Genomic DNA, 19885 nt, shown 5'->3' with positions numbered 1-19885 from the left:
CAGCCCTAAGGTGTCTATGTCTGTTGTTGCATATGATCCCCACTGGTTGCTGTGGCTGCTTTTGTCATCTATATCAAGTATCTTTGCTTGGAATTCTGTTTCATATATTGAGTGGAAGGGAATCTCTAATGTGCCTTTCTTCAACAGGTTATGCACAACAAGCTGATCGGGAGCTTATTGATTGGCTCCTTTAAAGTAGATGTGGGGACAGTGTATAATCAGCCAGGTAGGAGATGCATTTTCTAAGTTCTCTTTTGTTACATGTGTGTTTTTTCTGCTGTTTGTCTTCTTCAGTCACTGGACCACCCTTCCTCTTCAGTTACCCCCACAAAGGGCATTGCCAAGGGTGTTTTGTAAATATGTAAATAAATATCCAGGCATTGAAGTGGTAGGAAAACGGAGCTGTAAATGCAAATGAGAAGGCACAGAAAGGAAGGTCATAGTGCTGCATTTCCTCCATTTCACTCATCACTCTAGCTACTCAGAATATGGAAGACACTGGCCCCGTCTGCAGTCTGTTTACCAGGCTAGACAGGGCAGTGGGTTTACCCCTTATAACTGTCCTACAATATGAAGCCATTCAACAGAACTGCCCCAGTGGCTCCCTCTTTCTTATATTCCTCTGAGGTAGTCAACACAGAGGGAATTATTTCTGTCTACGTTGATCAAGAAACCCTGGTTCAAACCTGTCTGAGAGCAACCTTGCTTAAACAGGACACCCGCCATCGTTTGGAGAGCGCTGCACTGGGCCATAAACTTTGACACTGAAAGCCTCTAATAGATTTGGCTTTCAGCCTCTTCCCTTGGGGCTTCTCTTTCCCATCCTCCCACTGTTTTCTTCTGAATCAGCTGCTGTACTTGTGCCTTGCCTGTAGTTCCCAGCTAGGGCTTCACTGAGCAGCACTTCACACTGCTCCTCTGAGCGTGTTTATTTCCACTCAGCTCTGGCCTGTGCCTCTCACTCTCCGTCATCCACCGCTCACCATTATTATCACTTGCAAATGTTCTTGGTGAGTAGGAGTGTTATTCTCAGGAAAGTACAAACATTGTTTGCAGCTTTCTGACTGCTGACATGCATGCTGCGGTGGGCGCGTTTGTGACAGCTGCATGCCCAGCGTCACAGCCCTCAGAAACTGTACTGAATGGTGTTCCATAGAACCACAGAATCATAGAACTGGACGGGACCTCGGGAGGTCATCTAGTCCAGTCCCCTGCACTCAAGGCAGGACTAAGTATTATCTAGACCATCCCTGACAGGTGTTTGTCCAACCTGCTCTTAAAAATCCCCAGTGATGGAGATTCCACCACCTCCCTAGGCAATTTATTCCAGTTCTTAACCACTCTGACAGTTAGGAAGTTTTTCCTAATGTCCAACCTAAACCACCCTTGATGCAATTTAAACCCATTGCTTCTTGTCCTATCTTCAGAGCTTAAGAAGAACAATTTTTCTCCCTCCTCCTTGTAACAACCTTTTATGTACTTGAAAACTGTTATGTCCCCTTACTCTTCTCTTCTCCAGACTAAACAAACCCAATTTTTTCAATCTTCCCTCACAGGTCATGTTTTCTATACCTTTAATCATTTTTGTTGCTCTTCTCTGGACTTTGTCCAATTTGTCCACATCTTTCCTGAAATGTGGCACCCAGAACTGGACACAATACTCTAGTTGAGGCCTAATCAGCGTGGAGTAGAGCAGAAGAATTACTTCTTGTGTCTTCCTTACAACACTCCTGCTAATACATCCCAGAATGATGTTTGCTTTTTTTGCAATAGTGTTACACTGTTGACTTATATTTAGCTTGTGATCCACTATGACCCCCTGATCCCTTTCTGCAATACTCCTTCCTAGGCAGTAATTTCCCATTTTGTATGTGTGCAACTGATTGTTCCTTCCTAAGTGGAGTACTTTGCATTTGTCCTTATTGAATTTCATCCTATTTACTTCAAACCATTTCTCCAGTGTGTCCACATCATTTTGAATTTTAATCCTATCCTCCAAAGCACTTGCAACCCCTCCAAGCTTGGTATCGTCTGCAAACTTTATAAGTGTACTCTCTATGCCATTTTCTAAATCATTGATGAAGATATTGAACAGAACTGGACCCAGAACTGATTCCTGTGGGACCCCACTTGTTATGCCCTTCCAACATACCTGTGAACCACTCATAACTACTCTCTGGGAACGATTTTCCAACTAGTTATGCACCCACCTTGTATTGGCTCCATCTAGGTTGTATTTCCCTAGTTTGTTTATGAGAGGGTCATGCAAGACAGTATCAAAAGCCTTACTAAAGTCAAGATATACCACATCTACCACTTCCTCCCATCCACAAGGCTTGTTATCCTGTCAAAGACGGCTACCAGGTTGGTTTGACAAGATTTGTTCTTGACAAATCCATGCTGTTATTTATCACATTATTATCTTCTAGGTGTTTGCAAATTGATTGCTTAATTATTTGCTCCATTATCTTTCTGGGTACAGACGTTAAGCTGATTGGTCTGTAATTCCCCGTGTTGTCCGTATTTCCCTTTTTATAGATGGGCACTATACTTGCCCTTTTCCAGTCTTCTGGAATGTCTCCCGTCTTCCATGACTTGTATAAACTTGTATGTTTTACAGGTCATCAGTTTTGTGACAAGTGGGCACTTCTCACAGACCCTGCTGACATTAGGACAGGAGCCAAGGGATACCTGAAGTGTGATATCAGTGTTGCTGGGAAAGGGGACACGATACAAGCCATTCAGAAAGAAAGTGATGCTGAAGAGCAAATTGAAAAGTACTGTAAAAATTTCCTTACTTTGCATCTGTCAAAGAGAAAAAAAAATCCATGAAAAGTTCTTTTCCCCTGTTTATAGAATACGTGCCTTGCTTGTGTAATCTGGCACTATTTTAACAAAAGTCTCTGTATGTTCTGCTTTGATGTGCTGGGAGGGGAGTGGGGGGCAGGAGAGTAGTTCTAATTCCGCCACCAAATGAAAGGGAGGGATTATTGTCAGTTCCCTGCCTCAGAGGGAGTTCATTCTCATCTCAGGATACTGCTAACTGCTTAATCATCACTGCCTGAATGACTTTACTCTGGGGCCATTTGAAATATTTCTGAATAGCAATTTTTTGCCTGGAAAATGCACCAGATTGCAGCAAACTTCAGGTGTTTAAAAAACCTCCCACCCCAAAAACAATATGACAGGAAGATATTCCTTATCCTCCTATTGCGTGTGTGTGTATTCTTTATATACATGTACAAACACAGCCCCCATTACAAGTTACACACACTGTACGAAGTGTAAACATTTCTAGCAGGGGCACTTCATAGACACCTGCTTGCCAAGTGGTGTTGCCGCGTACTGCAGTTATGGGTTGCTAGAAAATGCTTTTATTTAGGTGGAAAAACAAATGCACACTCCATGTCCCCCATTCCCATCCCCCGCCTCTGGGACACAGTATTTATCACAGGTTATGCTGTAAAATAATGGTGCGACCCTTTTGGTAAAAACATTGTCTTGGAATCACTTCATTGTCTAGCTGAGTTTTCATTCTGAGGGAAATGGCTTTTTTTTTTTCTTGAAGGAACCTCTTGATCCCCAAAGGATTTCCGTCTGAAAGACCTTGGGCCAGATTTTATGTGAGAATCTATAAAGCAGAAGGGCTTCCAAAGATGAACTCCAGCATCATGGCTAATGTCACCAAAGCGTTCATGGGCGACAGTAAGGACCTTGTGGATCCGTATGTGGTGGTCATGTTTGCAGGTCAAATGGTAAATTGGGACTGTATTGCTCACAAATGTAGGCCTTGTTTCCTGTCAGTTAAGTTATGTGCAAACATTAAAGCTGACGCACTTTTACTTAGGGCAGGTCTACACTTAAAACACTGCATCAGCACAGCTGCACTGTGGTATTATAATACCACAGTGTGTAATGTCTAATTCTCCTACAGTCAAGAAAGGCTAAAATTCCCAAGGTGGAACAAGCTGGATTCTAAGGCTGCATCTTTACCAATGAATTTCATAGCTCTCATTCTGTACTCTCTTCTGACGGTAGCTGTGGTGGAAGCTGTACTGCAGACACAGGGCCCTAGCGGTGCTGCTGTTTTTATTATTGTCCCTACAGATGAGGCCTGTTTGTACTGTAATTTCCAGCATTGCTACCACTGGTGGAGATTCACTCATGCTTCATTCAGGCTAGGAAGTTTGCTAGTGCAGACAAGGCCCAAGGGCCTAGTTCTTGCCTTATGTAACTTTTGGGTGAGCTCGAGTTCACTTCGCTGCCCTTCTCCAGTGCCTAAAAATACCCAACTCCCATAGAAAAATAGCTGGAGACCCAGAGTTCAGTCTCTAAGGATTTTCAGGAAGGATTGCACAGGGTCAACCTCCGCACATTCAAGTCCCAAAAGGAACTAAAGAAATAAATTTAAGTAAAATAACTTTATAAAATCATATGATACAGAAACAAATAATAATCTAATTTTTACAGCATAACACGGCTATTTTATAATCCATGGACATTATCTTCACAGTTATACATACACATAAATGAAGAAAACAAATTAAAATCCGAACAGGTCAGTCCCCACAGAAACACAGTGAAAAGAAACTGAGAGTTCACAAAAGCTTAGATTTAGTTCACCTAAGTCTCAGCTAGAGTCTTTGATCACCAGATCTAGGCAGTCGGCTGAGTCTAAAACAACATCTTCCCTCCACATGCTTGCAGGAATCTTCAGTTGGGATCCAGGCAGACTCTGTCTCTGCTGAAATCACTGCTAGCCAGTCAGCTGACTGATTAACCAACCACTCAGTTAAGTCACAAGTGTATAGATTTAAAGAAAACCCTGTTACAAGAAAAAACAAAACAGAGAATAGAAAAATAGACATGACTCTTTCCCCATTAGTTGGTGACTCAGACTAATTGAGACAATTTAACTAAAACAGTTTGGCTAAAATCAAAACAACATTCAAAGCATACAATTAAAATAGAATACGTTATTTCCCCCTCCCAGTTTCCCCTTGCTATAATTAGCGTTGCCCATGCTGCCCTGTTAGAGGGTTAACAATATCACTAACCTGCTGCAAAATGCCTGCGAGTTAGGGATGACAGCCTGCTTCCTGCTCCTGGGCCCAGCTTCTCCCAACAGGGAGCAGCTGCCCTGACTGCTTGCCCTCATGGAGTCTGACCTCAGCCACGGGGAACCTGTTGGAGCAGACCCAAAACTACCACACCCAATTCCAGAAGCTTCTGGGTGTGGAGTGCTAAATCTGACGAGCAACAATGACCCAGAGACAATTCACTCCTATCTCCCCTCACTGGGTCTCTTAAAGAGATAGCTCACTGCTAGGCACATGGGTTACAATTACACCAGTTTTACTTTGGTGTAACTTAATCGACTGGCATGGAGTTTGTCTTCATTACACTGGTGTAACTGAGATCAGAATCAGGCTGAGTAATTACAGCCATATTTTTTCATTAACTTTTCATATACCTGTTCATATGGAGGCTTTTGCAGAAACTCATATTTGTGATGACAAATGCATTGCGACTGCAAATGCCATTATTGCAGACTTCTAGCTTCCTAATTTGAACCCATGCTTTCAGTTCGTGTGCACAAATCTGACTTTCTGAATATGTAAAATTTTACACCTGAAAAAAGATGTGGGTGCAAATATCTGACCTATTTGTGGGTTTGTGAAAGTCTTTGTGCACTTCGTTTTCTGTGGAACCTGGTTCTAATTATAGGGGTAGAATTTATCCAGTGGTGTTGACTATGGGATTTGGGGTTTAGGATTAGGGCAGACCTCCCAAGAGTCCCAGGTTTTCTAGAACTGTCCCGTTTTAACCCCCAGGTGAAGTGAATATTTCCTGCATTCAGGGCCATCCAGAAAGGAGCAGTTTGTCCTTGGCCTCTTGTTTGAGAGGGCCCCCAAACTGAGTGGTGTTGCAACCTGGTGCACAGAGTTGCAGCACCTCTCAGATTTGGCCCATCCTCCCATCTGGAGCAGACAGGCCAGTCCTGAGTGATGCTGCATCCTGCTTTAGTCACTTGAAACGTCAGGAGGGATGAGTTAGGGATGGATCCAGGACAGCATGCTGTCACTTTCAGGCCTAGGGGGAGGATTCTTGCCCCTTTGGGTCCTCCCTGACATGCCCAGTCACATGGGGTGCACACTGCAGCCAGAACTTGCCCCATTCTAATTTAATTCCTCCTTTTAAAGGTAAACTAAAATGATCCTGCAAATAAGTAAGTCGAAATGGGTTACAAGTGATGCAGAAAGCCTTGTCCTGGCCTTCTACACAGGAATGGATTTCACCTGACAGGAGACAACTGCACTAAAGTACCACTGGTTCCTTAGAACCAGAGTTATAATTAAAAAGGCCATCTCCATGTGTGCAGTTTTGCATGGCAGAAATATCACTCTAAGTGCACAGAGAGGAATTGAACTGGGACATTGAAGAGTTATACATCACATTAAACTCTACTAGTTCTGCGTGAGAATTCCAAGGCCAGGATGTGGCCCTTCATTAAATACTTAGGAGAAAACAAACAAGGAAACTCCCACGGTAGTTATTGCAATGTATCATTATGCTGTGTGTTAACACTGACTAATAGAAAAGCAGAGATGCTTTCAAGTTTCGGGAAATATACTAGACTGGAAAACTGTGCTTAAAAATTATTTTTATTTAGACCATATGCTTTCTCTGTGATAGAAAAGACAGGGCTTGCTAGAGGACTTTGTTACACTCAGCATTGTTCTCCAGAATCTGGTCTAGCCTCAAGGTCTAGAGCTGCTGGTCTTTCATTTCAGGGACGAACAACAGTGCAAAAAAGCTGTGCTGAGCCTGTGTGGCATGAACAGATTGTCTTCAAGGAAATGTTCCCCCCACTGTGTCGAAGAGTCAAAATCCAGGTGTGGGATGAAGGCAGCATGAATGATGTGGCCTTAGCCACACACTTCATAGACCTGAAAAAAATCTCAAATGAACAAGATGGAGATAAAGGTAAAGGGGAAAATGTGTTAGTTATAAAAACTCTCCCCTGCCCGTAGGATAAAATTCACTAGCATGATGACTGGACCCTAGTTAAGACCCAGTTAAAGGCTCCAAAGGGTTTTAGTGAGGGGTAGGCCTTTTGTTGGTTGTATGAAAAATCCTCCTACCTTATACAGAGCTGAGTCTTTTTGTGTATTTAATGGAATGGTGTTGTGCCCTTTGTTACAAATACTCCTAAATAGCATCATTTTGATCAGTAATGAAAAGGATTCTTACCCTCTCTGGGAATGTGGCAATGAGCTGTTACCATGTGGCATTTCTAATTCAGTTAGGGTCAAGTGATGTGAATTCAGGGCTAATGCCACTGGCACCTGAATTGCCAGGCAAACAAGTATGGATCACTTTTCAGGGGCAGATCGGCCTTCTATTTCTGATAGACTCAATGGCAACTATTTGTTCCTAGTTACTCAAAAAGAGAAAAATAAACCATTTTAAAATGTCATAGAGCTAAATCCTCTCCCCAGTTCCCAGTCCAAGTAACAGGATGGGCATTGGAACTCTTTGGTCCAAGGATAGGGATCTTCCCTCCACATCCCAGTCTCAATCTGCAGAGCATGAATGGAGCCACTCCAGGGCTCTGGCACCATAGAGGGAATTGCTGGAGGAGGCTCATTGTGGTAGATACTATTTCATGCTGCACCACCCCAGTCCCTAGTGACAGTACACAGGTTTCCCCTGTCGAGCAGTGCTATGTACTGGGGTATGCACACAAGTACAGCCTCCCCAAATCACATTCTGCAGCTGGAGGGACACCAGCACCCATAGAAGTAGGGCCACATTGAGCCCCTTTATGAGTAAAACTCTCAGAGAACCGAGTTCTGCAAACAGTGTGTGAGAGAGTGAGAGCTTGTAATGCAAATGTTGTAAAATATGCATCATCCCCAGGGTTCTTGCCTACCTTTGGACCAGCTTGGATCAATCTCTATGGCTCACCTAGGAACCACTCCCTAATGGACGACCACCATGAGCTCAATGAAGGTTTTGGGGAAGGTGTCTCCTTTAGAGGCCGCATCCTAATTGAAATTGCAGTGGAGATACTTTCAGGGGGAGCACAAGAGTCTAAATTTTCAAAGATCATCAAAGAGATAAAGTTACCTTCCAAAGCATCTAAAGCAAAAGAGAAAACAGACAAAGCAGAGGATGGGAAATCATCTTCTCCTTCAGACAAGGCAAACTCCACCGAGGCGGAAGTTGAGTCTTTTGATGTGCCCGTTGAGGTTAGTTTAAAATTTATTTTATATATCTATATATAAAAGAGATTGATTGATGCTTGGTTCAAAGTATGTAGCTAGTTGACAAACTAAGGCCCCAGTCATGCAGTCAGGTCTGTAACCTGGATGTGAATCACCACAGATGCAGTGGGGTCATGCGCTCACATCCAGTTACAGGGTTTGCCATGCAAACGGATCATAAATTCATATATTTCATTATCATATGCTGAATAGGATGGAAATCATTATTTACTATAGGTACTGTACAAGCACCCACATATAGGCTTTGCACACATATAGGACGACTCAGTCCCATATCTTCCTATTGTGGGGTTTCTTGTACCTTCTTCTCAGGCATCTGGTGCTGGCAACTGTCAGAGACAGGATACTGTACTAGTTGGACCATTGGTCTGACCCAATACGGCAATTCCGATGTTCCTAAATCTTAGACCTGAAGTGTTCACAATCTAATGTTGAGTAGCTTTATTTAAGCTTAGTTTTTGGGTATCAGAATAGGACACCCACATTTAAAAATTAGGTTCCTCATTCTCTCTTGGAAATAAACTGTTTCTGAAACAATGGGTGGACACCAGCAGTGGCTTTACTGTGCATTCATGAGTTCAAGTGCACCTACAGAAATAATAAAACCAAGGGTGCGAAAATACTGAATGTTTTTGATACACTATTGATAGATGTGCGTGGCTTCACGTTAATCATATTTGGGTATAGACCCCAAGAGCAGAACTGCATTGATAAATGTACATTTTCACAGGAAAATATACACTCCTTCTGGCCCAGTGCAGAGGGGAGGCCCATGGGCAGGGGTGAGAGCGAGTCTTCCCCACACTCCCCCTGCAGCAGCAGATCCTGGCTCCCCACTCTGGGCTTGGTGCATGGAATTGCAGTACCACTCATGAAGATGGAGGGACAGCCAGCCCAAACCTGAGGGGCGTTGCAACCCTGTGTGCCAGGTCGCAATGCTCAGAGCGGGGAACTGGGCCCTGATCCGCAGGACAGGAACTACTGCTCCGGGGTGAGTGTGGGGCGGGCTTGCTCTCCAGCCATCCCCTTACCCGTGGCTTCTCCTCCACACCAGGCTGGGATTAGGGTTGTGGTGCTGGGGCAGAGGGTGCTGCTGCAGCTGGCTGGTGCCCCCTCAGCAGTTTACTGTAGTGCACTCATTGAATTGGGAGGCTCCATCCACCCTCAGTGGGTACCTTTAATGGGCATCTGAGCATGGTGGACAAGAGGCTCTACTGTGTTAGAAAACTTTGTGATATGAAGGGGCAGAACCTAGCCTCTCTCAGGTCTATGGCCATCAGCATTTCCTTTCTTTAGGTCATTCAGGATGGAGAATGCTGCTTGCAGACTGCCACCACGGTAGCGAGGGCCACCTTCTCTGAACTAGGGCCAAATTGTGTGCTGGGTAAATGGACATAGCTCCATTGCCTTCAGTAGAATTTCACCTATTTACACCAGCAGAGAATTTGGCTCATAGTCATTAAGGCCACTAGCCTCTCCTCCTTTAAATCCCTCCTCGAGGCCCACTTCTGCTGCAATACCTACAAGAAACTGGCAACTAATAATAGCCAGGTATAGAGCCAGCGGGGATAGTTGGGATTGATAGGCACTGGGTCTGATTGTCTTCCTTTATTTATGCTAATCAGAAGTAGTGCCATTAAAGTCACTCGTGTGAAACTGGTGGAAGTGTGAGGAGAAGCAGCCCAATTGCATGGTTTCCCCCCCTCTCTTATCCTTCATAGGGCTTCTCTTCTGGAATTGCAAGCTCTTTGGAGCAGGGATCACAACTTATGGGCAAGATCTTCAGCTGCTGTAAATTGGTGTAGCTCCATTAACTTCATGCAAATTGAGTTAGGCTGATTTACATCGCCTGGGGCTCAGTCCCTTTCTGTGTTAAAAGGGCCTAGCGCACTGTGAGAGGAAGTGGGGTCCAGTGGCTAGGGTTCTAGACTGGACTTGGAAATTCAGGTTCAAATTTCCTGCTCTACTATCGTGACCTTAGGCAAGTCACTTAAGTCAAGTCCTCAAAGGTATCTAGCTCCCATTGATTTTAATGGGAGTTAGGAACTTAAATACCTTTGAGTGTCTATAACTCAGTTCTCCATCTGTTAATGAGGATAATGGGGTGTTCTGAGGATAAAATACATTAAAGATTGTGAAGTGCTCAGATAAAGTAATAGGGGCTATAGAAGTATCTCACGTGGATGAATAGACACTACTGTAATGCCAATTAATAGTAACAATAAGGATTTATTACAATCAAGATAATTGTTAGCAACTGGTGTCTGACTCAAATTCAGAATGAATAAAATGCAATAACACATCTCCATACTGTTTGATATTCTTTCCTTGTTGACATTCAAATATATTTCCTGCTGCTGTAGACAGAATCATTGTGTTACAGACATGTAAAAGGAAAGTCAAGAATGCTGGAGATTACAAATAAACTGAAAAGTGATAAAATTTGCAACATTTTTATGAGGTCTCTCTGCAGATTAGGGTAAATCACCATGCCTCGTAATCTGACATTATTGACTGAGCACAACACCAAGAACATAAAGAGCATTCAAAATTAATTACTTTTTGTAAATGGGAATAGAAGAGTGTGGCACAGATTTGAGTCCTGGTTTCACTCATTGCCATACGCTTCATGGTAATGTTAAAAAATCATGTAACAGGGAAATCAAAACTGAACTTCAACTGCAATGCATTGTCTTTGGTAGTTTTACTATGACATGCTGATGTTTCTTTCAGCTTAGAGCTATCCCCTGCAGCTGTACAGTGCATACTTATTTCAAGACATATATATATTGGGCTATACCAAGAGCGGCTTGTTCCTTTGAGAAAGGCAGGCAAACAAGTATTAAAATACACACGGTTTCTTTTATTCATTGCCCCGTTATGCTGTCTTTTAGGAGACTCACTGGGCCAACTTGTGCTCGGATTTACACTCAGTAAATCAGCATGCACACAGTGAAAGAAAATGTCAGAGAACCATCCATACCATCACTGTGCTTACAGCCTTTGAACAACTAACAGTGTACCTGGGGTCTGATCCAAAGCCAATTGAATGACAAGACTCCCGTTGATTGCAATGGGCTTTGGACTGGGACTCTAATACTGTGAGGTGCTGAGTGCTTCCTGAGATTTAAAGGTGCTCAGCATCTTCTCATCTCATTGACTTGAGAATGCTCAGCATCTCCCAGGCTAATATCATTCTGGAGTGCACTATCAGGAATGTTGTAAGATGAGGGAGGTAATTGTCCTGCTCTGCTCAGCACTGGTGAGGTCTCAGCTGGAGTACTGTGTCCAATTCTGGGCACCATATCTAGGAAAGATGTAGACAAATTGGAGAGAGACCGGAGGAGAGCCAAAAAACTAATAAAAGGTTTAGAAAACCTGACCTGTGAGGAAAGGTTAAAAAACTGGGTATGTTTAGTCTTGGGAAAAGACAAAGGCAGAACCTGATAAGTCTTCAAATATGTTGAGGGCTGTTATAAAGAGGACAATGATCAATTATTATCATGCCCACAGAAAGTAGGAACTAGAAGTAATGGGCTTAATCTGCAGTAAGAGTAATTTAGGTTAGATCTGAGAAAAAAATTGTAACTATAAAGATAGTTAAGCAATGGAATAGGCTTCCAAGGGAAGTTGTGGAATCCCCCTCACTGGAAGTTTAAGAATAACTTGGACAAACACCTGCCAGGGATGGTCTGGGAGGTTTACTTGGTCCTGCTACAGCACAGGGGGCTGGACTAGATGGCTTTTTTCCAGCCCTACATTTTTCAGCCTTACATTTCTATGATTTTATGAAGTGACTCTGAGGAGCCACAAGGGGGCAGCACAGATGTGAAAACTCTAGGGTCGGAATTCATTAGAATGCTATATACTGTAGTTTACTACATCATTGCTTGGAAGTTATATTGCCACACGAAGTTTAATACGACTTATTTCAAGAGAGTGAAATTTCACTGTAGCACTGAAACAAAAATAGTGCCCAGGAATTCTTAGAGACAGATCATTTGAATGATTGTATGACGGTAGGTGAACATGCTGAAACCATTCATAGAGACTTCTGTGCAGTGCTTAAATTTGTAATGAAAGAGGTGCTGGGGATCAAGCAATTAGATGCTGAGGCTCAAACAAATTTTTTATTTTCATAACTGATGTGAAAAACCCAGAGGCATCGGGGCTATGAACTCTCAAGCCTAGAGGTTCTGGGGGATCAGCCCTGGCAAGCCCTGACACAAATTAAACACTGGTTCTGTGTGCTAAGAAAATAGTAAAAGGTAAAACCTCAATGTCATTTTCCCCCCACAGATCCACAAAGAGGACTCTGAGGAATTCCTTCTCTTTGGGGCATTTTTTGAAGCCACGATGATTGACAGGAAAGTTGGAGATAAACCAATAAGCTTTGAGGTTTCTGTTGGTAAGGATATGTAAAACGCTTCTCCAATGAAGGAGTTAATTCTCAGTGCATCAAGGTGACTATGTCATTGAAGGGGCTGACTGCAGAGAAATACCTATACATTTCAATTAATCTCTGAACATCATGGCACTGGGTGTCAATTTTCTTGGTGTTTCCTTCTTCCACTCAACCTGGAAGACCAAGCCTTTGTTGTTTTCAGTTGCAGTTGGATTCCATAGGTCCAAATCCTTTCATCTAGTGCCATCTAGCATAGTAGACGGTGTCCTGGGTATCTCTGTGAGAGGCATGATCCCCTGCAGCTCCTGTGGCTCTAATGGATCCTCGCTGCAGGGGATCTGGCCAAACCCTACTGACACCCTGGCCCTTCCTGCATGCTGGTGTAGAGGAGGTCAGTGCAGAGCTGAGTCCCACACCACACCCACAGGTGCATCTCCTCTTAGAAGCCTGGCTATATCCTGCCCTCTACTGGTTCTGCTGCACAAGGGCTCCTCTGCAGCTGTGGTGGTGGGGCCAGGAACTGCCCTAAGTGCAGCATAAAGAGAAAATGAAAGATCTTTTTATAAAAGTTAGCTGAACATTTCCAAACCTCAGAAAGATCAGCTCCAGGCGAAAGCCTGGATTGAACCTGATTTCACCTGAAGGACTTTGCGCATCTGTTTTTGGTTTACCACCCTAATGAGGTCTCTGTGCACAGTGACAGTCCCATATTTTCCTTATGTTCGCTCACGTGTCTGGATAGGTGTTCCTTCTGAAGGAGAGTGCAGGGAGGGACCTCACAGGCAAACAAAGCAATGTGTAATATTGACTTATGCTGACATTCAGTGGGAAAATAAGCCAAAATTAACAGAAAGCTCATTTGTGTACTTGTGCAATAAAGGCCAAAGACCAGTTCACGTTAGAAATTAAAATTGGCAGTGGCGTCTGGATCTGAAAAATGGTTCTGGCACCCTCCAGCTTTGTGCGTGTTTGGAACTGGGATCCAAACGTGGCTAATAGCTGTTGGACTGAACCAAAATCTAGGTCGGAACATTGTAGCATCTGAGATTCAGATCCCAGTTTCAGCCTCAAGCCCATCTCTAATCAAAATTTTAATAGCCAGTTTAATACATACCCTCCTCATGTCACTGATAACTGCCCTCTCTGGTACATGTCTATAGGTATGATACTAATGAAATTTGTGCATCATGAGTGCATGTTCCCCACAGTACTGCTGTCAATAAGGCCCCTTCCGAACCCATACAATACTAAATTAGCTTGAATGAAAACAGACTTTAACACTTCTGAGAACAGCTTTTGTAATTAGGACCCATGTGTTGCAAACAGATACAGTCACCATTGAAATCTCATGCACACGCTGGGAGCTGGGGCTACAACTCTGTACTATCCACTCCAAAAATTCAGGCACCGTTTAGAATTCTGTTAGCTAATGTAGGTTCCATATTCTCTCTGTGGGCCAGCTACTAGAGGGCAGCATCACCCATTCAAAGGCACCACATTGCTATACCTTATATAGCAGTCCTGTATTACCAGTTAAAGGAAGTAACCACCTTATTAATCTTGCTGAGGTGGAGCCTAGACAGGTAATGTGGCTAACCCTTGCTGCCATAACCAATAGCAACAGGGCATTGTCAGAATAGTCAGCTAAGAGATGGGGGCAGAAAGGTTCAGTTGGAATCACTTTGGTTTTTTGTACACAGGGTTTGTCCACTTCGTACTTCACTCCAGCAATTCTACAAAAGAATCCTGTGGCTCCTTTAACTTTGTAATGAAATCTGTAAAAATATCACAAACTCTGCTGAGCTTTTAACTAAATGCATACTGTCTGGATCTCAGACATTCACCAGTCTCTGCACTCCTTGATTATCATACACATTGTAAGGAGAGTGGTCACTTTAGATAAGCTATTACCAGCAGGAGAGTGGGGTGGGAGGAGGTATTTTTCATGCTTTGTGTGTATATAATAAGATCTTCTACACTTTCCACAGTATGCATCCGATGAAGTGAGCTGTAGCTCACGAAAGCTTATGCTCAAATAAATTGGTTAGTCTCTAAGGTGCCACAAGTACTCCTTTTCTTTTTGCGAATACAGACTAACATGGCTGTTACTCTGAAAATTATCAGGACATGCTCCCTCCTATCCCCGAATTTGTCAGAGCCTAATGTTTCCATTTGACAGTCTCTTGGACAACACGGATGTCTGTTATGAGCACTAAGGCTTCACACCATTGTAAAGCTCCCCAGTGTAAAACCATTGCAAGAGGACAATCCAGCTCCTAGATTCATAGATATTTAGGTCAGAAGGGACCATTATGATCTAGTCTGACCTCCTGCACAACGCAGGCCACAGAATTTCACCCACCACTCTGACAAAAAAACCTCACAACTATATCTGTGTGATTGAAGTCCTCAAATCGTAGTTTAAAGACTTCAAGGAGCAGAGAATCCTCCAGCAAGTGACCCGTGCCCCATGCTACAGAGGAAGGCGAAAAATCTCCAGGGCCTCTTCCAATCTGCCCTGGAGAAAAATTCCTTCCTGACCCCAAATATGGCAATCAGCTAAACCTTGAGCATATGGGCAAGATTCATCAGCCAGATACTACAGAAAATTCTTTCCTGGGTAACTCAGATCTCACCCCATCTAATAGCCCATCACAGGCCATTGGGCCTATTTACCATGAATGTGACCTCTATACCATCATACAGTGGTTAAACCAGTGATTCTCAAACTGTAGACTAGGGACTGTTGGGAACAGATTATTCAGAGAGCTGGTCAGTGGAGACCTGGCAGGTCACTTGGTGATTGCAGCTCTTTCTACAGCTGTCCAGGCTCTTCACTACAAAGAAAAGCCCCTGTAACGCTGTAAAGAGAACTAGAAACAAGGAGCAGGAGTTAGCCTAGTATCTCTGCTAGGGGCAGCTCCTGCACAAGAGTAGGAAAGAAGGAAATGGGAGCTGCCCTCAAGGAGCGGAACAATTGAAAATATCTACATTCCTATATCACTTTTTTAAAATAGGCAAATGCCATTTTGGAGTGCCTTAACAATAAAGCAAAGAACTACAGTTCACTCAGGTTTATCACCCTATCTCCTATGTAGCCTGACTCCATTCCTTGCCCTTACAACCTTGTTTTGTATCTCTAGGTAACTTTGGAAATGTTATTGATGGAGTGTCACCGGAGGCTGGTGGTAAAAAGAAGGGACATGAGGGAGAAGAGGAAGAAAGTGCCCCATTGCTGCATGAAGGGGAGGGTGAAGCGTCACATGACATTGGAATACCAATGATATCCACCACCCACCCTGAGAAGCCACTCCTCACAGACGGAAACCGGTAGAATGTTTGAACTTCATGACCTTAATGTATAGTTTTCTGGCTTTTGCCCTGTAACACTAGGATGTAGGTTTTTGATTTAACAATTGCAAGCAGCATTGAACAGCCTGTTGTAGAACGTGCTAAAACATAATTGGCCAGTGTAAATCAGGAAAGCCCTATGCAAGTCAAATGGATCTGTGCTGGGTTCACCAGCGTAGAATCTTGGCTCAAATGAGGGTTGGCCTTAAAACTTTTGGTGCCTTTAACAAGACTATATTACAGTGCCACATAATAGAGTCAGAGAAGGGAGAGTAGCTTTTTCAAGTCTGTTCAGTACAAATTTAGGTCCAGAGTCCAATACCCTTAATGACAGTGATTAATCACTTACTCTGTAAGTAGCTCCGCTGAAATCAGAGAGACTACATGAAGAGTAGGTAGTATTCAAGTGAACAAGGGTATCAGAATCTGTTCCTTATTTTGTAGATAATCAGATTAATTTCCAAAACATTTCAAGATTTGGAAAATAAGAGTGAAATAACAAATAGCAGCACAGGTGGGGGGGAAACAGAAGAACAGACCATGGAGAAAAGATGGAGAGTTGATGGAGCAAATACAAAAAGAAGTTTGCAGATGGACTTGTTAAAGTACAGGGGTGATTTTTTCTCTCTCACACTCACACATTTCATTTCATGTCAAAGGTATCAATAAAACACAGTAGTAGATAGAACTATTCCTGACATTACTGAGTGCCAAGCAGAGGAAGTTCTAGAATACAGGAGGTCCAAAACTTGACAGTACCTCTTCCTGTAGGCTTCAAGGCACTGCCAGCAGGAGTTAGACACAGGGACCATCTCGGAATTTTGGATCTGGATCTCTGTTTTGGTTTCTGAACCTGCACAAAGTTCAGAAGTGTTTGGACCGGATCCTTCCTGACAGTAAATCATGCAATTAAATTAAATAATGGTCAATGAAATTAAGGAAGAATGAAAGACTTTGTAAGGCTTTTTTTGCTTTTTCTTTTTTCTCGTTTTCTTTTTTTTTGGCACTACAGAGATGAAAATCATTGCTGTCAAGAATATAGTTGCCCCTCTTGTCTCATAATAGGGCTACAGAATGAGCTCCTGCTAGGTTATTATCCTATAAAGCAGATTGCAGGATTTTTAGTTTTTCCCCTGACAGGAATTCGGGTTTAAACAGCTGCAGTAAAAGAATGAAACTCTTGAAACCTGCAATTCCATATTTAGCTTGCTCAGATATTTATAAAGCTCTCTCTCATTAAGGATCCATTTCCCTCAAATCTGTGTGGATATAAATTGTTTTGTTTTTTTTATTTTTCTCTTCTTATGGTGTCTGTAGCCACTTGACCTGCTCGGGCCATCAGACAGCAGGAATGTCATTGGTAATTGTATTCACTGTCACTGAAAGGATATTCCTAATATTAATCAGTACTTCAGTAGGACATTCAACTTGTCCAATAAATATTGTGCTAAAGCCCATAAATTAACAGTAAAAACAGAAACAAAAAAATCCCATTTGGCATTTCACACTGCTAGCAGATTAACAAAAGTATAGAAAATGGCTTTGCCAACCAGTTACACGCAGCCCCTCCCACCCGTGCAAACAGACACCAGTAAATTGCCAGGATTTTTCATGTTTATGTATAACAAGGACAAACTAACCATGAAAAAATGACTGTTCAGTTCCTCATAGCGACATTAATGGTAGGATGTCAAGTCTCATTCTTTTAAGAGTACAGTGTTTTCTATCACAATAGGGCCAAATTGTCCCCTCTGCAAATACAAAAACACCACCAACCCTTGAAAGTGTCAAGAAGTTCTGGGAATTGTAATTCAGTGACAGGTTTCAGAGTAGCAGCCATGTTAGTCCGTATCTGTAAGAAGAAAAGGAGTACTTGTGGCACCTTAGAGACTAACAAATTTATTTGAGCATAAGCTTTCATGGGCTAAAACCCACTTCATCGGATGCATGCAGTGGAAAATACAGTAGGAAGATAGATATACACACAGAGAACATGAAACAATGGGTGTTACCATACACACTATAACGAGAGTGATCAGTTAAGGTGAGCTATTACTAGCAGAAGAGAAAAAACCTTTTGTAGTGATAATCAAGATGGGCCATTTCCAGCAGTTGACAAGAATGTGTGAGGAACAGTAGGGGTGGGGGGGAAATAAACATGGGGAAATAGTTTTACTTTGTGTAATTACACAGAGGACAGGACAAGGAGTAATGGTCTCAAGTTGCAGTGGGGGAGGTTTCGGTTGGTTATTAGGAAAAACTTTTTCACTAGGAGGGTGGCGAAACACTGGAATGCGTTACCTAGAGAGGTGGTAGAATCTCCTTCCTTAGAAGTTTTTAAGGTCAGGCTTGACAAAGCCCTGGCTGGGATGATTTAATTGGGGATTGGTCCTGCTTTGAGCAGAGGGTTGGACTAGATGACCTCCTGAGGTCCCTTCCAACCCTGATATTCTATGATTCTATGATCCACTCCCAGTCTTTATTCAAGCCTAATTTAATGGTGTCCAGTTTGCAAATTAATTCCAATTCAGCAGTCTCTCATTGGAGTCTGTTTTTGAAGTTTTTTTGTAGTAATATTGCGACTTTTAGGTCTGTAATCAAGTGACCAGAGAGATTGAAGTGTTCTCCGACTGGTTTTTGAATGTTATAATTCTTGATGTCGGATTTGTGTCCATTTATTCTTTTACGTAGAGACTGTCCAGTTTGGCCAATGTACATGGCAGAGGGGCATTGCTGGCACATGATGGCATATATCACATTGGTAGATGTGCAGGTGAACGAGCCTCTGATAGCGTGGCTGATGTGATTAGGCCCTATGATGATGTCCCCTGAATAGATATGTGGGCACAGTTGGCAATGGGCTTTGTTGCAAGGATAGGTTTCTGGGTTAGAGTTTTTGTTGTGTGGTTGCTGGTGAGTATTTGCTTCAGGTTGGGGGCGCTGTCTGTAAGCAAGGACTGGCCTGTCTCCCAAGATCTGTGAGAGTGATGGGTCGTTCTTCAGGATAGGTTGTAGATCCTTGATGATGTGCTGGAGAGTTTTTAGTTGGGGGCTGAAGGTGACGGCTAGTGGCGTTCTGTTACTTTCTTTGTTAGGCCTGTCCTGTAGTAGGTGACTTCTGGGTCTCTTCTGGCTCTGTCAATCTGTTTCTTCACTCCTGTTAGTAATTCAATGAGTTTGCATCATATAATTCTCTGGGGGGGGGGGGGGGATGAGTGTGTGGATGGATTTTTTCTTTTTCCCCCAATAGTGTGGCCTTGTGACCTTATTATGTTGAAATGTTCCCAATTAATATGATGTTATTAAAGATAATGGTGCAATAAAAGCCCAGCTTAGTTTTCAGGGGCAAGTCTCTAGGTTGGTTACAGAAAATATATTTAGTATCAAACCACTAGGTGACACTCTGAATGATACAACCCAACTTTATTAAAAATAAAAATGATTAGTTAAGCCAACAGTTGTGCAATTACTACTTACACAAACACTACTATTATACTCTCACTCAGAGATTAAAATGGTGTAACAATGGGTGGTCAGTCCATTGACAGAGTGAAGTACACCCATATAATCCTGGAAACCAAGGATTTGGTCTGTTATTTACATCTGATTCCAGACTTTTCACAGCATTTAATGTATTTTCACAGGAACTATCACTACTTGCCATATGATGAGAAGAAGCCCTGTGTCTATATAAAGAGCTATTGGGGAGATCAGACCTTCCGACTGTACTTGTCCAATGTCCTAGAGAAAATGGCAGATCTGCTGGTAAGCCTGGTGCTACATATTGTCAGGATTTGTTGGAAAATCTGTCAAAACCCTTTTTGATGCAAAATTTGTT

At 42.8% G+C, this 19885-nt stretch overlaps 1 protein-coding gene across 1 annotated transcript in view; it reads left to right on the top strand.

Moving 5' to 3' along the window:
• Window positions 1–19885, top strand: part of FER1L6 (fer-1 like family member 6) — a 101850-nt gene that overhangs the window by 7249 nt on the left and 74716 nt on the right. Inside the window, 8 exon segments of the mRNA XM_077808407.1 lie at window positions 148–226; window positions 2621–2777; window positions 3569–3755; window positions 6795–6987; window positions 7924–8255; window positions 12591–12699; window positions 15840–16026; window positions 19692–19812. Of these exon segments, the coding sequence (XP_077664533.1) occupies window positions 148–226; window positions 2621–2777; window positions 3569–3755; window positions 6795–6987; window positions 7924–8255; window positions 12591–12699; window positions 15840–16026; window positions 19692–19812 (1365 nt within the window).

This window comes from Eretmochelys imbricata, chromosome 2, assembly GCF_965152235.1.
Source record: "Eretmochelys imbricata isolate rEreImb1 chromosome 2, rEreImb1.hap1, whole genome shotgun sequence".
In the NCBI taxonomy this organism is placed as follows: Eukaryota; Metazoa; Chordata; order Testudines; family Cheloniidae; genus Eretmochelys; species Eretmochelys imbricata.
This window is presented reverse-complemented; position numbering and strand designations above follow the sequence as displayed.